The sequence below is a fragment of the Hypanus sabinus genome, chromosome 9, assembly GCF_030144855.1.
Source record: "Hypanus sabinus isolate sHypSab1 chromosome 9, sHypSab1.hap1, whole genome shotgun sequence".
NCBI classification, from domain to species: Eukaryota; Metazoa; Chordata; class Chondrichthyes; order Myliobatiformes; family Dasyatidae; genus Hypanus; species Hypanus sabinus.
Window position 1 is genome coordinate 168,965,222 of NC_082714.1, and position 18,242 is coordinate 168,983,463.

The window sequence follows — 18,242 nt, forward strand, 5'->3', positions numbered from 1 at the left end:
GTGCATGGAGTAAATCCAGATCTAACATATAGAGAGGCTTTGAGGAAAGAGCAGCAGAATAAAGGGTGTAAAGGTAGTAAGGTAGAAGGGCTGAAGTGTGTGTACTTCAATGCAAGAAGCATCAGGAACAAGGGTGATGAACTGAGAGCTTGGATACATACATACATGGAATTATGATGTAGTGGCCATTACAGAGACTTGGCTGGCACCAGGGCAGGAATGGATTCACTATATTCCTGGATTTCAGTGCTTTAAAAGGGATGGGGGGGGGGAGGGAGGAGGGGTGGCATTACTGGCCAGAGATACTAATACAGCTACAGAAAGGGTGTGCAATGTAGCAGGATCCTCTTTTGAATCAGTATGGGTGGAAGTCAGGAACAGGAAGGGAGCAGTGACTCTACTGGGGGTATTCTATAGGCCCCCTGGTAGCAGCAGAGATACCGAGGAGCAGATTGGGAGGCAGATTTTGGAAAGGTGCAACAATAACAGGGTTGTTATCATGGGTGACTTTAACTTCCCTAATATTGATTGGCACCTGATTAGTTCCAAGGGTTTAGATGGGGCAAAGTTTGTTAAGTGTGTCCAGGATGGATTCCTGTCACAGTATGTTGACAGGCCGACTAGGGGGAATGCCATACAAGATCTAGTATTAGGTAACAAACCGGGTCAGGTTACAGATCTCTCAGTGGGTGAGCATCTGGGGGACAGTGACCACCGCTCCCTGGCCTTTAGCATTATCATGGAAAAGGACAGAATCAGAGAAGGCAGGAAAATTTTTAATTGGGGAAGGGCAAATTATGAGGCTATAAGGCTCATAATATAAGACTTGTGGGTGTGAATTGGGATGACGTTTTTGCAGGGAAATGTACTATGGACATGTGGTCAATGTTTAAGGATCTCTTGCAGGATGTTAGGGATAAATTTGTCCCGGTGAGGAAGATAAAGAATGGTAGGGTGAAGGAACTATGGGTGACAAGTGAAGTGGAAAATCTAGTCAGGTGGAAGAAGGCAGCATACATGAGGTTTAGGAAGCAAGGATCAGATGGGTCTATTGAGGAATATAGGGTAGCAAGAAAGGAGCTTAGGAAGGGGCTGAGAAAAGCAAGAAGGGGGCATGAAAAGGCCTTGGCCAGTAGGATAAAGGAAAAACCGCAAGGTATTCTTCAATTATGTGAAGAACAAAAGGATGACAGGAGTGAAGGTAGGACCAATTAGAGATAAAAGTGGGAAGATGTGCCTGGAGGCTGTGGAAGTGAGCGAGGTCCTCAATGAATATTTCTCTTCAGTATTCACCAATGAGAGGGAACTTGATGATGATGAGGACAATATGAGTGAGGTTGATGTTCTGGAGCATGTTGTAATTAAGGGAGAGGAGGTGTTGGAGTTGTTAAAATACATTAGGATGGATAAATCCCTGGGGCCTGATGGAATATTCCCCAGGCTGCTCCACGAGGCGAGGGAAAAGATTGCTGAGCTTCTGGCTTGGATCTTTTTGTCCTCGTTGTCCACGGGAATGGTACTGGAGGATTGGAGGGAGGGGAATGTTGTCCCCTTGTTCAAAAAAAGGTAGCAGGGATAGTCCGGGTAATTAGAGACCATTACGTCTGTGGTGGGAAAGCTGTTGGAAAAGATTCTTAGAGATAGCATCTATGGGCATTTAGAGAATCGTGGAATGATAAGGGACAGTCAACATGGCTTTGTGAAGGGCAGATCATGTCTAACAAGCCTGATAGAGTTCTTTGAGGAGGTGACCAGGCATATAGATGAGGCTGATGCAGTGGATGTGATCTACACGGATTTTAGTAAGGCATTTGACGAGTTTCCACACAGTAGACTTATTCAGAAAGTCAGAAGGCATGGGATCCAGCGAACTTTGGCCAGGTGGATTCAGAATTGGCTTGCCTGTAGAAGGCAAGAGGGTCATGGTGGAGGGAGTTCATTCAGATTGGAGGGTTGTGACTAGTGGTGTCCCACAAGGATCTGTCCTGGGACCTCTACTTTTTGTGATTTTTATTAATGACCTGAATGTTGGGGTAGAAGGGTGGGTTGACAAGTTTGCAGAGTGGTGGTATTGTAGATAGTGTAGAGGATTGTCGAAGATTGCAGAGAGATATTGATAGTATGCAGATGTGGGCTGAGAAGTGGCAGATGGAGTTCAACCCGGAGAAGTGTGAGGTGGTATAATTTGGAAGGACAAACTCCAAGGCAGAGTACAACATAAATGGCAGGATACTTGGTAGTGTGGAGGAGCAGAGGGATCTGGGGTTACACGTCCACAGATCCCTGAAAGTTGCCTCACAGGTAGATAGGGTAGTTAAGAAAGCTTATGGAATGTTAGCTTTCATAAATCGAGGGATAGAGTTTAAGATGTAATGATGCAGCTCTATAAAACTTTGGTTAGGCCACACTTGGAGTACTGTGTCCAGTTCTGGTTGCCTCACTATAGGAAGGATGTGGAAGCATTAAAAGGGTACAGAAGAGATTTACCAGGACGCTGCCTGGTTTAGAGAGTATGGATTATTATCAGAGATTAAGGAAGCTAGGGCTTTACGCTTTGGAGAGAAGGAGGGTTAGAGGAGTCATGATAGACGTGTACAAGATATTAAGAGGAATAGACAGAGTGGACAGTCAGCGCCTCTTCCCCAGGGCACCACTGCTCAGTACAAGAGGACATGGCTTTAAGGTAAGGGAAGGGAAGTTCAAGGGGGATATTAGAAGAAGGTTTTTCACTCAGAGAGTGGTTGGTGCGTGGAATGCACTGCCTGGGTCAGTGTTAGAGACAGATACACTAGTGAAGTTTAAGAGACTACTAGACAGGTATATGGAGGAATTTAAGGTGGAGGGGTTATATGGGAAGCAGGTTTGAGGGTCGGCACAACATTGTGGGCCGAAGGGCCTGTAATGTGCTGTACTGTTCTATGTTCCATGTTCTATGTTCTATGACCCCATGTTGGGTATCCCTGATATAGACTGATACTTGATAAAGTAGACACATTTGGGTAAAGGGCCTCTGCTTGTAAACTGGACGAACAGAAGAGTGTGAAACTTGATTCTGTATCAATTACTCTATATTCTGTTTTAGACTTGTTCTTACGTTAATCCTTCACATCAGTTAGTAGAAGTGTATGGGTCTTCACAAACGGGAAAATCTGCAGATGCTGGAAATTCTGCTTCTTCTCTCCATTTCTGTTGAAGGTCTCAGGGTGAAATGTTGACTGTAACTCTTTTGCATAGATTTCACTTGGCCTGCTGAGTTCCTCCTGTGCTTCGTGTATGGGACTTGTTCTTTTACAAATTATTTTAAACATTGCTTCAAACTTCATGTTTTGTACATCTTTATATATTTTCTTATAACTTATTATACTCTAATACCTGGGACAAAAGGGCATGACTTTAGGATTGAAGGACATCCATTTAGAACTGAGATGCAGAGAAATTACTTTAGTCAGATGGTGGTAAATCTGTGGAACTTGTTGCCATGAATGGCTGTGGAGGCTAAGTCACTGGGTGCATTTAAGGCAGAGATAGATTTGTTTTTGATTAGCCAGGGCATCAAAGGTTATGGGGTGAAGGCAGGGGAGTGGGGATGACTGGAAGAATTGGATCAGCCCATGACTGAATGGCACAGCAGTCTCGATAGGCCTGAAGTTGTGCCGAACATGTCCCCACTTTAGAAATTACTAGGCCAAAGCCCTGATTTTTTCTAATCTCCATGTACCTATCCAAAAGTCTCTTAAAAGACCCTATCGTATCTTCCTCCACTACCGTTGCCAGCTGCCCATTCCACGCACTCTTCACTCTCTGCATGAAAAATCTTACCCCTGACATCTCCTCTGTACCTACTCCCAAGCACCTTAAACCTGTGCCCTCTTGTAGCAACCATTTCAGCACTGGGAAAAAGCCTCTGACTATCCACACAATCAATGCCTCTCATCATCTTATACGCCTCTCAGGTCACCTCTCATCCTCCGTCATTCCAAGGAGAAAAGGCCAAGTTCACTCAACCTGTTTTCATAAGGCATACTCCCCAATCCGGGCAAAATCCTTGTAAATCTCCTCTGCACCCTTTCTATGGCTTCCACATCCTTTCTGTAGTGAGGCAACCAGAACAGAGTACAGTCATCCAAGTGGGATCTGACCAGGGTCCTATATAGCTGCAACATTACCTCTTGGCTCCTGTTCAATTCCACGATTGATGAAGGCCAATACACCGTATGCCTTCTTAACCACAGAGTCAATCTGCAGAGCTGCTTTGAGTGTCCTATGTACTCAGACCCCAAGGTCGCTCTAATCCTCCCCACTGCCAAGGGTCTTACTATTAATACTATAGTCTGCCATCATATTTGACCTACCAAAATGAACCACTTCACAGTTGCCTGGGTTGAATACCATCTGCCACTTCTCAACCCAGTTTTGCATCCTATCAATGTCTTGCTGTAACTGCTGACAGCCCTCCACACTATCCACAACACCTCCAACCTTTGTGTCATCAGCAAACTTACTAACCCATCCCTCCACTTCCTCATCCAGGTCATCTATAAAAATCAGTAAGAGCAAGGGTCTCAGGACAGATCACTAAGGCACACCACTGGTCACCACTGACCTCCATGCAGAACATGACCCATCTACAAACACTCTTTTCCTTCTGTGGGCAAGCTAGTTCTAGATACACAAAGCAAGGTCCCCTTGGATCGTATGCCTCCTTACTTTCTCAATAAGCCTTGCATGGGGTACCTTGTCAAATGTCTTGCTGAAATCCATGTACACTACATCTATTGCTCTACCTTTATCAATGTGTTTAGTCACATCCTCAAAAAATTCATTCAGGCTCGAAAGGCCCGACCTGCCCTTGACAAAGCCATGCTGACTATTTCTAACAAATGTTCAGAAGTCCTACCTCTCAGGATCTTCTCCATCAACTTACCAACCACTGAAGTAAGACTCACTGGTTTATAATTTCCTGGACTAACTCCACTCCCTTTCTTGAATAAAGGAACAACATCCGCAACCCTCCAGTCTTTCGGAACCTCACCTGTCCTCATTGATGATGCAAAGATCATCGCCAGAGGCTCAGCAATCTCCTTCCTCGCCTCCCACAGTAGCCTGGGGTACATCTCATCTGGTCCCGGCGACTTATCTAACTTGATGCTTTTCAAAAGCTCCAGCACATCCTCTTTCTTAATATCTACATGCTCAAGCTTTTCAGTCTGCTGCAAGTCATTACTACAATCACCAAGATCCTTTTCCATAGTGAATACGAAGTATTCATTCAGTACCTCTACTATCTCCTCGAGTTATATGGCAGGGGGTTTGGAACCTTCTGATATTTCCTCCAGTTCCATACACTCTTTCCCACTGTCACACTTGATAGATCATATTCTTTCACATCTCATCCTCTTGCTCTTTACATACTTGTAGAATGCCTTGGGTTTTCCTTCATCCTGTTTGCCAAGGCCTTCTCATGGCCCCTTCTGGCTCTCCTCATTTCCTTCTTAAGATCCTTCCTGTTAGCCTTATAATCTTCTAGATCTCTACCATTACCTATCTCTCTGAACCTTTTGTAAGCATTTCTTTTCTTCTTGACTAAATTTATTACAGCCTTTGTGCACCACGGTTCCTGTACACTACCATAACTTCCCTGTCTCATTGGAATGTACCTATGCAGAACTCCATATAAATATCCCCTGAACATTTGCTGCATTTCTTCCCTACCTTTCCCTGAGAACATCTGTTCCCAATTTAAGCTTACAATTTCCTGCCTGATAGCCTCATAATTCCCCTTAGTCCAATTAAACATTTTTCTAACTTGTCTGTTCCTATCTCTCTCCAATGCTATTGTAAGGGAGATAGAATTATGATCATTACCTCCAAAATGCTCTCACACTGAGGGATCTGACACTTGACCAGGTTTATTTCCCAATACCAGATCAAGTACAACCTCTCTCTTGTAGGCTTATCTACATACTGTGTCAAAGAAACCTTCCTGCACACACCTAACAAACTCTACCTTTGCGGTCCTGCTTCTCAACTTCTTTCCTAACTCCCTGTAGTCTTTTTTCAGGACCTCTTCCCTTTTCCGACCTATGTCATTTGTACCAATATGCACCATGACCTCTGGCTGTTCTCCCTCCCACCGCAGGATAACATGGACGTGATCTGAAACATCCCAGATCCTGGAACATGGGAGGCAAACTACCATCTGAGTTTCTTTCCTGCGTCCACAGAATTGCCTGTCTGACCCCCTAACTATAGAGTCCCCTATCACTATTGCCTTTCCCTACCCTTCTGAGCCACAGGACCAGACTCTGTGCCAGAGGCACAGCCACTGTTGCTTCCCCCAGATAGACTGTCCCCAACAACAGTACTCAAACAGGAGTACTTATTATTCAGGGGGACAACCACAGAGGTACTCTCTGGTACCTGACTCTTCCCCTTCCCCCTCCTGAATGTGACCCACTTGTCTGTCTCCCATGGCTCTGGCGTCATCACCTGCCTTTAGCTCCTCTCTATCACCTCCTCGCTCTCCCTGACCAGACGGAGGTCATCAAGCTGCAACTCCGTTTCCCTAACACGGTCCGTTAGGAGCTGCAGCTCGACACACTACGTGCAGATATGGCCATCTGGGATGCTGTGAGACTCCAAAACTTCCCACATCTGATGCCAAGCACAGAACACCGGACTCACACACATACTTCCTATCCACAATTAAGACAGATAAACCTACCTCACCTCAACCCATTACCACCTAAACCCATTGAGTCAAAGCCTTCTCACTCCACTGCCCACTGGATATAGCGGTCTTCTTTCTAAACTTTACCCGATCTACTGGCTGACATCACGTGCCTGTGCAATTTTGACACTCTTTACGCCAAGTAGTAAAATTCCTTTGCTTCAGAAATCCTTAGCAGTTCCACTCGCGGCCTTCTTGCTTTGATCTAAAAGGGATACTAATCTAATTGGGATCAGAGGATGTGGGTACTGGGGCCCCTGTGAGCTTTTGGAAATTGTGTGAAAAATCACTTGTGAACTAATTGCAAAAACATCGAAGTTTCCAAAGTCAGATAGAAGAAAGAGGTTTCCAATCATCAGATGGCGGAACGAGGTTTCCAATAGTCAGATTGTGGAATGTAGTTTCCAATCATCAGAGAGTGAAACAAGGCCTCCAATCGTCAGAAAGTGCAACAAAGTTTCCAGTCTTCAGATCGTGGAATGAGGTTTCCAATAGTCAGATAGTGGAACAAGATTTCCAATCATCAGATCGTGGAATGAGGTTTCCAATTGTCAGGCAGTGGAACAAGATTTCCAATCATCAGATCGTGGAATGAGGTTTCCAATAGTCAGATAGTGGAACAAGATTTCCAATAGTCAGAAAGTGGAATGATATTTCCAATAGTCAGACGGTGGAATGAAGTTTCCAATCATCAGATCGTGGAATGAGGTTTCCAATTGTCAAGCAGTGGAACAAGATTTCCAATCATCAGATCGTGGAATGAGGTTTCCAATAGTCAGATAGTGGAACAAGATTTCCAATAGTCAGAAAGTGGAATGATGTTTCCAATAGTCAGATAGTGGAGCGAGATTTCCAATCATCAGATAGTGGAATGAGGTTTCCAATTGTCAGACAATGGAACGAGGTGTCCAATTGTCAAACAGTGGAATGAGGCTTCCAATAGTCAGATAGTGGAATGAGGTTTCCAATACTGATATACTGGAGTGAGATTTCCAATTATCAGACAATGGAACAAGGTTTCCAATAGTCAAACAGTGGAATGTGGCTTCCAATACTCAGATAGTGGACCAAGGTTTCCAATCATCAGATAGTGGAGTGAGTTTTCCAATAGTCAGATAGGGGATTTCCCAGTGTTCCTCCATGCTCCCATGTCCGTTTTCAATCGATTATGATTGCACACGGCACCCCACTTCACAAATAACAGATAATCAGCTCCGGAGTGGCCGCTGCAAGCTGCGTCGCCATCTTGGAAATCAGATAGTGGAACAAGGTCTCCAGGTGTCTGACAGCGGAATGAGGTCTCAAATCATCAGATAACAGATTAATGGTCTTCCCATATTTGGATTTTCGGATTGTCTTTGATAAAGTCCAAATTAAATGAAGTTTTGCAAAAGTAAAACACTTGGGAACATGGTTAGTCTACTGACATGGTTGGCAGACCAAAAAAAATAGGAATAACGAGTCTTTTCAATGTTTCAGCCAGTTGGGCAACAGGTATCATGTTGTAAAGAAGATGTAGTTTTATAGAGTGGACAGATACGTGGCAGATGCTGTACAATGTGGATAAATTGAAGTCACCCACTATGGTAGGAACAACAGGAAGGTAAAGCACTGTTTAAATTGTGAAAGATGGGAAGTATTGATGTGTCAGAAGGCAGGTGTTTTTTTGTACCAATCTCTGAAAGCAATTGCAGGTGCAGCAAATAGTTAAGAAGCAAATGGTATTTGGCTTTTATTGCAAGAGACTGAGTGCAAGAGCAAAGGTTTTGAATTGCAATTATTTTAGGCCTGGGTAAGATCATACCTGGAACCTCTGTGCAGTTTTGGCTTCATCTCGGAATGAATCCCCTTGCCTGAGAGGGTTCACCATACTAACTTCTGGGATATCAGGACAATTGTATGAGGAATGATTAAGTTGACTGGACTTGTATTTACTTGCTAGAGTTCAGAAGAGGAGGAGATCTAACTGAAATATATAAAATTTTGACAAGGTTTGACGGGGTAGAGACACAAAAGGTGGCATATGTTAGAATCTGAAGCAGCAAGCAATGTGCTGGAGGAACTCAACAGCTTGAGCATCATCTGTTGGTAGGCAGACAGAACTGTCAATGTTTCAGGTTGAAACTGTTTCCTGCAACAGATTTTTGCTTGACAGGATTTTAACTCAAGGAATCCAGGGTCAGGAGTAACAGTCTCAGGATATGGGGTAAAATACTTGAAGCAAAGATGAGAAATTTCTTCACTTGGAGGATGGTGAGCTTATAGAATTCTCCATTGCAAGGACTGTTGAGATTGCTGCATCTAGTTAAGAAGAATGATAGACAGAAAACATGTATGAGTAAAGAGTGGGGATGTGGTATTAAAATAGATCATCCCATGTTTATTTCAATTCCAAGCTCAAAGTTCAAACATCTTATTTCTGATCCTCCTTTCTGTGTTTCCATATGCCAACACCATCTTTTCATGTTGTTGCAGATTTACAGCACAGAGCTGGAGAAGGAATACAACAATTTTCAAGACTGGCTTTATATCTTCCCTCTATACCGGGGGAAAGCCAATGAAGATGAGTTTGAAGATAATGTTGACGATCGAGTTATGGGCAAATGCAAGGTCAGCCTCAATACCTTTATGAAATCTCTTGCTTACGGAGTTCTTTAGGATTTGATTCAAAACATGTGGAGTCCTTTTTCATTAGCAAGAAAGGTGAAGAAATTATAAAAGAAGAATTTCATCAAGACTTCAGACAAAGTTCCACATGCAAGCCTGGCAAAAAAGTTAATCTAAAGCAATGTTACAAATTGGCTCTGTGGCTTAAAGCAAAGGTGAAAGTTTGTTGGGGACCTATAATACATTAAAGTGATAACCATTTTTTGTTTCTAAGTTCTATCTATATGGCCTCTTTGGATAATCTCCCAGGAATATCCTCTCTATGCACTGTCCTTCCACATCAAAATGTTAATTTTTTTCTTTCTTACCTGTTCCTCAATCACACCTGTGGCATTAATATTCTGGAACATTGCAAGTCCTACCTTTCAGAAACATTGAGTTGTCAGTTCTACCTTTTGGAAAAATTGAGTTGTCAGTCCTACCTTTGAGAAACATTGAGTTGCTAGTTCTACCTTTCGGAAACATTAGGCTGCCAGTCCTACCTTTCGGAAACATTAAGTTGCCATTCCTACCTTTCAGAAACATTGAGTTGTCAGTCCTACGTTTTGGAAACATTCAGTTGTCAATCCTACCTTTTGGAAACATTGAATTGTCAATCCTACCTTTCAGAAACATTAAGCTGCCATTCCTACCTTTCATAAACATTGAGTTGTCAATCCTACCTTTTGGAAATATTGAGTTGTCAGTCCTACTTTTCGGAAACATTAAGATGTCAGTTCTACCTTTCTTTCAGCCATGTTTCTGTTATGGCTCTAATATCCCAGTGCTCAGAAACAACTTAAATCCTGAGTACTCCAGTATTTAAATCTGCTTGGATACATGCACAGATAGGAGAGGTTAAGAGAGAAATGGCCAGCTATAGGCTAATGGGAATTGTGTGGTGGGCCCCATGTTGCATGTCCGAATTGGGCCAAAGGGATGGAATAATGGATAGTGAAGCAAACTTGATAGGTTGCATGGTCTAATTTTGCTCCAATGTCTTATGGCTTGTTTCTATGCTATATACTCTATGACTCTGTCATATTCATCTGTTAATAAATGGACAGACAAGGCAGACATGTAAGGAGCCCTGAGGTGGCAGTAGAGCCACCATGGGTGACAGGTGAAGTGGAAAATCTAGTCAGGTGGAAGAAGGCAGCATACATGAGGTTTAGGAAGCAAGGATCAGATGGGTCATTGAGGAATATAGAGTAGCAAGAAAGGAGCTTAAGAAGGGGCTGAGAAGTGCAAGAAGGGGGCATGAGAAGGCCTTGGCCAGTAGGGTAAAGGAAAACCTCAAGGCCTTCTTCAATTATGTGAAGAACAAAAGGATGACAGGAGTGAAGGTAGGACCGATTAGAGATAAAAGTGGGAAGATATGCCTGGAGGCTGTGGAAATGAGTGAGGTCCTCAATGAATACTTCTCTTCGGTATTCACCTCTGAGAGGGAACTTGATGATGGTGAGGACAATATGAGTGAGGTTGATGTTCTGGAGCATGTTTATATTAAGGGAGAGGAGGTGTTGGAGTTGTTAAAATACATTAGGACGGATAAGTCCCCGGGGCCTGACGGAATATTCCCCAGGCTGCTCCACGAGGCAAGGGAAGAGATTGCTGAACCTCTGGCTAGGATCTTTATGTCCTCGTTGTCCATGGAAATGGTACCGGAGGATTGGAGGGAGGCGAGTGTTGTCCCCTTGTTCAAAAAGGTAGTAGGGATAGTCCAGGTCAGGGGTGGGCAAACTTTTTGACTTGAGGGCCACAAAGGGTTCTAAAATTTGACAGGGGGACCGAACCAGGAGCAGATGGATGGAGTGTTTTGGTAATACACCTCATAAGAGAAAATAAAATATCATGGGATATGTAGAAAACATGTGCTTTAATTTCAATTGAAAATGAACAAATGCATTACAACAAAATATCTGTCTTTGAAGTCCCATGGTATTTAGCTATTTATTGAAATGACTTTTAAAACACTGAAAATTAAATGAGTAAAATACAGCTTTTTTTTAAATAGTAACAGTTATTATTTTAAAGCACTGAAAATTCTGTTATCCTTCAAGATATTATCATCATCATTCTCCTCCTGACTGACTTTATTTCAAAAACGGTAGGAGATGCAGGTCTACTTGTCCTGCTCCTTCTTATTCAATTGTCCCCTGTGCCGAAACTCAACAACGACCAGCACAATGACAGAACAGTGGCAGTGCGCCAGTATGCGGAGCGCGTTATTTGATCTGGAGCGCATTTTTTATTTTGAGAACGTACGTGCACCTGCGCACTACTCATGTCCATCACTTAACAGAAATGACATGTAACATGTAAGGCTTATTGAAAAAAATATTTTCTTTCTTTCTTTTTCAATCTTTTTATTAAATTTCATATATAAAAAAAATAACACAAAATAATGAATAGATTACAGATTCAATAGACTTGAGATTACATTAGTAATAGGATAATAATATCCTATTAAAACATCCATCAACAAAAGGTACATAAATCAATCAAGTCTATATAAATATATATGAAAAACAAAAATAATCGTCGAAAGAAGAAAAAAAAAATTGAAATTATATATGAGAAAAAATATATAATGAAAAAAAATACTAAACTAAAACTAACATGGGCAATAATAGCACTTTATAAATATATAAAGGTGTCAAGAAAAACTCCAGAACTCCATACCTGAACAAGTATAAGTAGAGAAAAGGATCTGAAATAAGCCAAATTAATTCATATGAAAGTGTCGAATAAATGGTCCCCAGGTTTCTTCAAATTTAATTGAAGAATCAAAGATAGTGCTTCTGATTTTTTCCAAACTCAAATAAGAAATAGTTTGGGAGAACCACTGAAATGTAGTAGGAGGATTTACTTCTTTCCAGTTTTGTAATATAGACCTTCTGGCAATTAATGTTACAAAAGCAATCATTCGTCTGATTGAAGGGGAAAGCTGATTGCCATCTTCATTTGGTATACCGAAAATTGCAGTAATAAAATGGGGTTGTAAATCGATATTCCATACTGAGGAAATGACATCAAAAATGTCCTTCCAATAATTATGTAAAGTGGGACATGTCCAAAACATGTGAGTCAATGAAGCCACTTCTAAGTGACATCTGTCACATTGAGGATTAATATGCGAATAAAATCGGGCAAGTTTATCTTTAGACATATAAGCTCTATGTACAATTTTAAATTGTATTAAAGCATGTTTAGCACAAATAGAGGAGGAATTAACCATTTGTAAAATTTTTTCCCATTTATCTGTTGATATATTACATCGAAGTTCTTTTTCCCATTCTTGTCTAATTCTATCCGATATTTCTGGCTGTATCTTCATAATCATGTTATAAATAAAAGCTACTAATCCCTTCTGACAAGGATTAAAAGTAAAAATCAAATCTGAAAAATCCGATGGAGTTGAATTAGGAAAAGATGGAAGAATTTTATGTAAGAAATTTCTAATTTGTAAGTATCTAAAAAAATTAGATTTAGGTAATTCAAATTTGTTGGATAGTTGATCAAAAGACATCAAAGTACCTTCAAAAAAAAGATCACGAAAACATTTTATACCTTTCCTTTTCCATATACTAAAAGCTTGATCTGTCAATGAAGGTTTGAAAAAAAAATTACATAAAATAGGGCTGTCCAGAGCAAAGTTTTTCAGATTAAAGAATTTGCGAAATTGAAACCAAATTCGTAGTGTATGTTTAACAACAGGGTTAGATATCTGTTTATTGAATTTGGCTAAATCAATAGGAAGAAAAGAACCAAGAACGGAAAATATAGAATATCCCTTAACCTCACTACATTCCAAATTTACCCACTGTGGGCACACAGGTGAATCCAAATCTAGTTTCCAGTACATTAGGTTACGAATATTATTCGCCCAATAATAAAATCTAAAGTTAGGTAAAGCTAGACCACCATCTTTTTTAGACTTTTGTAATTGCCTTTTGCTTAACCTAGGATTTTTATTTTGCCAAACAAATGAGGAAATCTTTGAATCAATATTATCAAAAAAAGATTTAGGAATAAAAATTGGTAAAGCTTGGAATAAATATAAAAATTTCGGTAAAATCATCATTTTAATAGCATTAATCCGACCAACTAATGATAAAAATAAGGGAGACCATCTAGTAGTAAGTTGCTGAATTTGATGAAGCATAGGTAAAAAATTCAGTCCAAATAAATCTTTATATTTCTTGGTGATTTTTATACCTAAATAGATAAAGTTATCAGTAACAACTTTAAATGGCATCCTATCACTCAATAAAGTTTGCGCATTTAAAGGGAATAACTCACTCTTATCTAAGTTTAACTTATAACCAGAAAAACTACCAAATTGAGCCAACAAGGATAAAATAGCAGGAATAGACCTACTAGGATTAGAAATATATAACAACAAATCATCAGCATAAAGCGATAATTTGTATAATTTCTCATTACGGGTAATACCAAAAATATTAGGAGACTCACGAATAGCAATAGCTAAAGGTTCTAATGCAATATTAAATAATAAAGGACTTAAAGGACAACCTTGTCTCGTACCACGAGATAATTGAAAAAAAGAGGATCTATAATTATTTGTAAGAACAGAAGCAACAGGTTTATAATATATTAATTTAATCCATGATATAAAATTAGGACTAAAATTAAAGTTTCTCAATGCATTAAATAAATATGTCCATTCAACTCTATCAAAGGCTTTTTCAGCATCTAATGAGATAACACATTCTGGGGTTGTAGGTGATGAAGTATAAATTATGTTAATCAATTTTCTAATATTAAAAAAGGAATATCGATTCCTAATAAAACCAGTTTGATCTTCTGAAATAATCTGTGGTAATACCTTTTCTAATCTAATGGCTAAAATTTTTGTAAGAATCTTAGAGTCTACATTTAATAAAGATATAGGGCGATAAGATGCACATAAGGTAGGATCTTTATCTTTTTTAAGAATTAAAGAGATAGTAGCTTCATAAAACGATTGAGGTAATCTCTTCTTAACAAACGCATCATTAAAGATTTCACATAGCCAAGGAGAAAGCAATAAAGAAAAAGTTTTAAAAAATTCTACAATAAAACCATCAGGACCAGGAGCTTTCCCTGAATTCATTGATGAGATAGCCTCTCTTATTTCATCCATAGAAATAGGAGCATCAAGCAAGCTACAATCTTCATCTATCAATTTAGAAATATTCAAATTATTAAAAAAATTATCCATCGTAAACCGGTCACCGTCAAATTCTGATTGATATAAAGATTTATAAAAATCTTGAAAAGTGTTATTAATTTCTTTATAATCAGTAGTTAAATTACCGTCTTGTTTACGAATTTTAATAATTTGTCGCTTAGTCGAAATAGCTTTTAATTGATTAGCTAACAATTTACCAGTTCGATCACTATGAATATAAAATTGAGCCCTAGTCTTAATTAATTGATTCTCAATTGAAGAAGATAATAATAAACTATGTTCCATTTGAAGCTCAACTCTCTTCTTATAAAGTTCTTTGGTAGGAGTAACGGAATAAATCTTATCAATTTCTTTAATTTTATCCACCAATAAAGCTATATCTGAATATCTTTGTTTTCTTTTACCAGCGGAATATGAAATAATTTGTCCACGAATAAAAGCCTTGAAAGAGTCCCAAAGTATTCCTTTATCAATCTCTTCATTATAGTTTGTTGAAAAAAATAAGTCAATTTGTTGTTTTATGAAGGTAATAAATTCTGGATCTTGAAGTAAAGTAGCATTAAGTCTCCAAGATCTAGTATTGATAGAAGAATCCGAAATCTTGATAGATAACTTCAAAGGCGCATGATCCGAAATAGCAATAGAATCGTATTTACAATCAATAACATCTGTTAATAAACGATGATCAATAAGAAAGTAATCAATTCTAGAATAACTATGATATACATGTGAAAAAAATGAAAATTCTTTACCTTTAGGATTCAAAAACCGCCATATTTCAGTAATTCCAGAATCAACCATAAAAGAATTAATAAGTAAAGCTGATCTATTCGGAAGAGTTCGAATAGGTTTAGATCTATCCATCGAAGGATTCAAACAACAATTAAAGTCTCCACCCATAATCAACATATATTCATTCAAATTAGGAAGAGAAGTAAATAAACGTTTAAAAAATTCAGGACAATCAAAGTTTGGAGCATAAATATTAACTAAAACAACTTTCCGATTAAAAAGTGAACCAGTTATCAACAAAAATCTACCCTGTGGATCAGAAATAATTTCATAATGTGTAAACGAAATTGAGGCGTCTATAAAAATAGACACACCCCTAATTTTAGCGGTACAATTTGAGTGAAATTGTTGACCTTTCCAGAACCTAAAAAAACGTTGATTATCCTCCCTCCTAATGTGGGTCTCCTGTGCAAAAATAATATTAGCGTTCAATCTATGGAATACTTTAAATATTTTTTTACGTTTAATCGGATGATTTAAACCATTAGTATTCCACGAGATAAAGTTAATAGATTTATCCATCATACCAATATTAATTGTGTGTATCATAAAAGGTTAAAAAGACACATAACCCACAATTTAGGAAGAAGGAAAATTGATTCAGGAGCAACCGGAGATCCTGACACCTCAACAATATTAACAATTTAAAGTCAGCCCATAAACTAAAAGCAAAAAAATAAAAAGCAAAAGCATGAAAAAAGATCCCTCCCCCCACCCTTTGAAAAAAAGCCAAGCGGCAGGCGCATAAACTAATACTAATATTACCCCCATTTCAAGATGGCAGCTCCATAAGAAAATTTTTTAAGAAAAAACTATATAACACCCCAATTAAAATATAGAGTTGCAAAAAAATATATATATATATATATATATACCTACATATATATATATATATATATATATATATACACATACACACCCATATCAGACAAATCAAAAAAAAACTAAAATAGTAAAACCAGAAAGATCATTAATAAAAAAAAATGCACATTAAAGTTTAAAAATGTGATACACCTTTAAAAAAGAAATTCCATATTCAGATACAAAGATGACGTTTCACAAGCCAAGACTTATGGGAAGAAGAAACGACATTTTGAGAAAGCCATATTACAAAATATGAATATAAATTCAGCAATCTAATAAGAAAATATAGTAAAAAAGTTATCAAAATAGAATATTTTTATAAAAAAAAAAGATTTAATAGACACTACAACATATTTAAAAAAAAAACTAAAGAAAAAGAATTCAAAACCTTTGTTCCATTTCTAAATACAGGCAAGCAAATAAACGCTTATAAAAAGTAAAGACTTATGGGAAGAAGAAACGACATTTTGAAAAAAAAATAATTCATTATTACAAAATACAAACGTATATAAAAAAAGGATATAATAAAAATTAAAACAGCATCTATAAGCAATAATAATAGTAGTAAAAAAGAAAGACCCAGACCCATAGTTCAAAATAAGAAGTTATAACCCAACTTCCAGGGTTAAAACTTAAAATGAAATAACATCCTCTCTCCAAAAAAAATCTTCAATGTAACTCATAGTTCAAGTTCCACTAGAGGATCGATATTCTTCAACAAATTTCTTCGCTTCTTCAGGAGTGATAAAAAAGTGTAGACTGTTGTCGGGCAGCACCATTCTAAGTTTCGCCGGATACATTAAAGCTTGTTTAAAACCAAACGAATGAATCTCTGCCATCACTGGTTTAAAAGCGATCCTGGCTTTCATAACTTCATACGAATAGTCTTCAACTATTCGAAATGAATAATTTCTGTAGGAGATCATACCTTTTTTACGAGCTAATCGAATTAGAAGCTCTTTCTCACGAGGATAATGAAGGCGAACAATCACCGCTCGTGGTTTATCAGACACAGACGAAAGCCTCGCAACTCTATGAGCGCGGTCAATAACAGGTTCATTTTTCAAACCTTCACCACCGAAAATTTCCCACAGTAATTTAGAGAAAAATTCAGTTAAATCACCGGACTCAACTTTTTCGGGAATTCCGATGATGCGCAAATTCTGTCTGCGAGAACGATTTTCAAGATCAGTAATTTTAAACTTGTACTGATCTAAAGTTTTAACAGTCGACTCTATCTTCTTCTCTAACACTTCAATTGTACGTGCTTTTTCACAAATTGATTGTTCAAGAGTCGTGATCTTATTTCCATGCTGTTGAACCTCTAACGCCTGCGACTGAAACTTAGTTTCAAGCGATTTAACAACTCCTTCAAGATCGGATATTTTCGAAGTAATCCTCCTTTCAAAACTTAACAGTTTACTGTCCAATTTACCTTCTAGTCTGCCTTCCAGAGCCGCAAATTTAGCATCCAGTTTATTGTCCAATTTACTTTCCATAGCCGCAAATTTAACATCCAGTTTAGTGTCCAAAAGACCAACAATTGCGTCGATGGATACAGGATCCTTAGCCGATTTCTTACTTGTAGCCATTTTAGGTTTGACAAGATTAGATCAACTATTATTTTAGGAAAAAAGGGTCAATCAAAGGTAGCAACTCATATGATTAAGTTCGAAAAGGTCTAATTAAAGGGTGATTATAGTTAAAAAAATAAAGAGCGCCTAAAAGGCAGATGCTTACGCCGCCATCTTGAAACTCCCGAAAAAAATATTTTCAAATGCATTTTTTACATAACACAACGAAGAAACTTATTTTTAATTTCAGTGGGAACAGTGTTGTTGGTCTCCCTTTTTAGCCAGCGCATCAAAGTCTGGATTTAGTTTTGTTGTGGCGATTCTCAGGATGGATCTGAGGTGTTGGTTAGTTAACTTGGATCTGTGGCTGGCTTTGTTGATGTTCATGACGCTGAACACCTGTTCACACAAATAGGTCAAGCCGAACAAAGAGTAAAGC

At 38.6% G+C, this 18,242-nt stretch overlaps 1 protein-coding gene across 5 annotated transcripts in view; it reads left to right on the plus strand.

Moving 5' to 3' along the window:
• fer1l4 (fer-1 like family member 4) overlaps nucleotides 1-18,242 on the plus strand; it is a 397,456-nt gene that overhangs the window by 264,146 nt on the left and 115,068 nt on the right. For all 5 annotated transcript variants that reach the window (XM_059981120.1, XM_059981116.1, XM_059981117.1 and 2 more), the window contains one exon: nucleotides 9,206-9,340. In XM_059981120.1, the coding sequence (XP_059837103.1) occupies nucleotides 9,206-9,340 (135 nt within the window). The remainder of the gene's footprint in view (nucleotides 1-9,205; nucleotides 9,341-18,242) is intronic.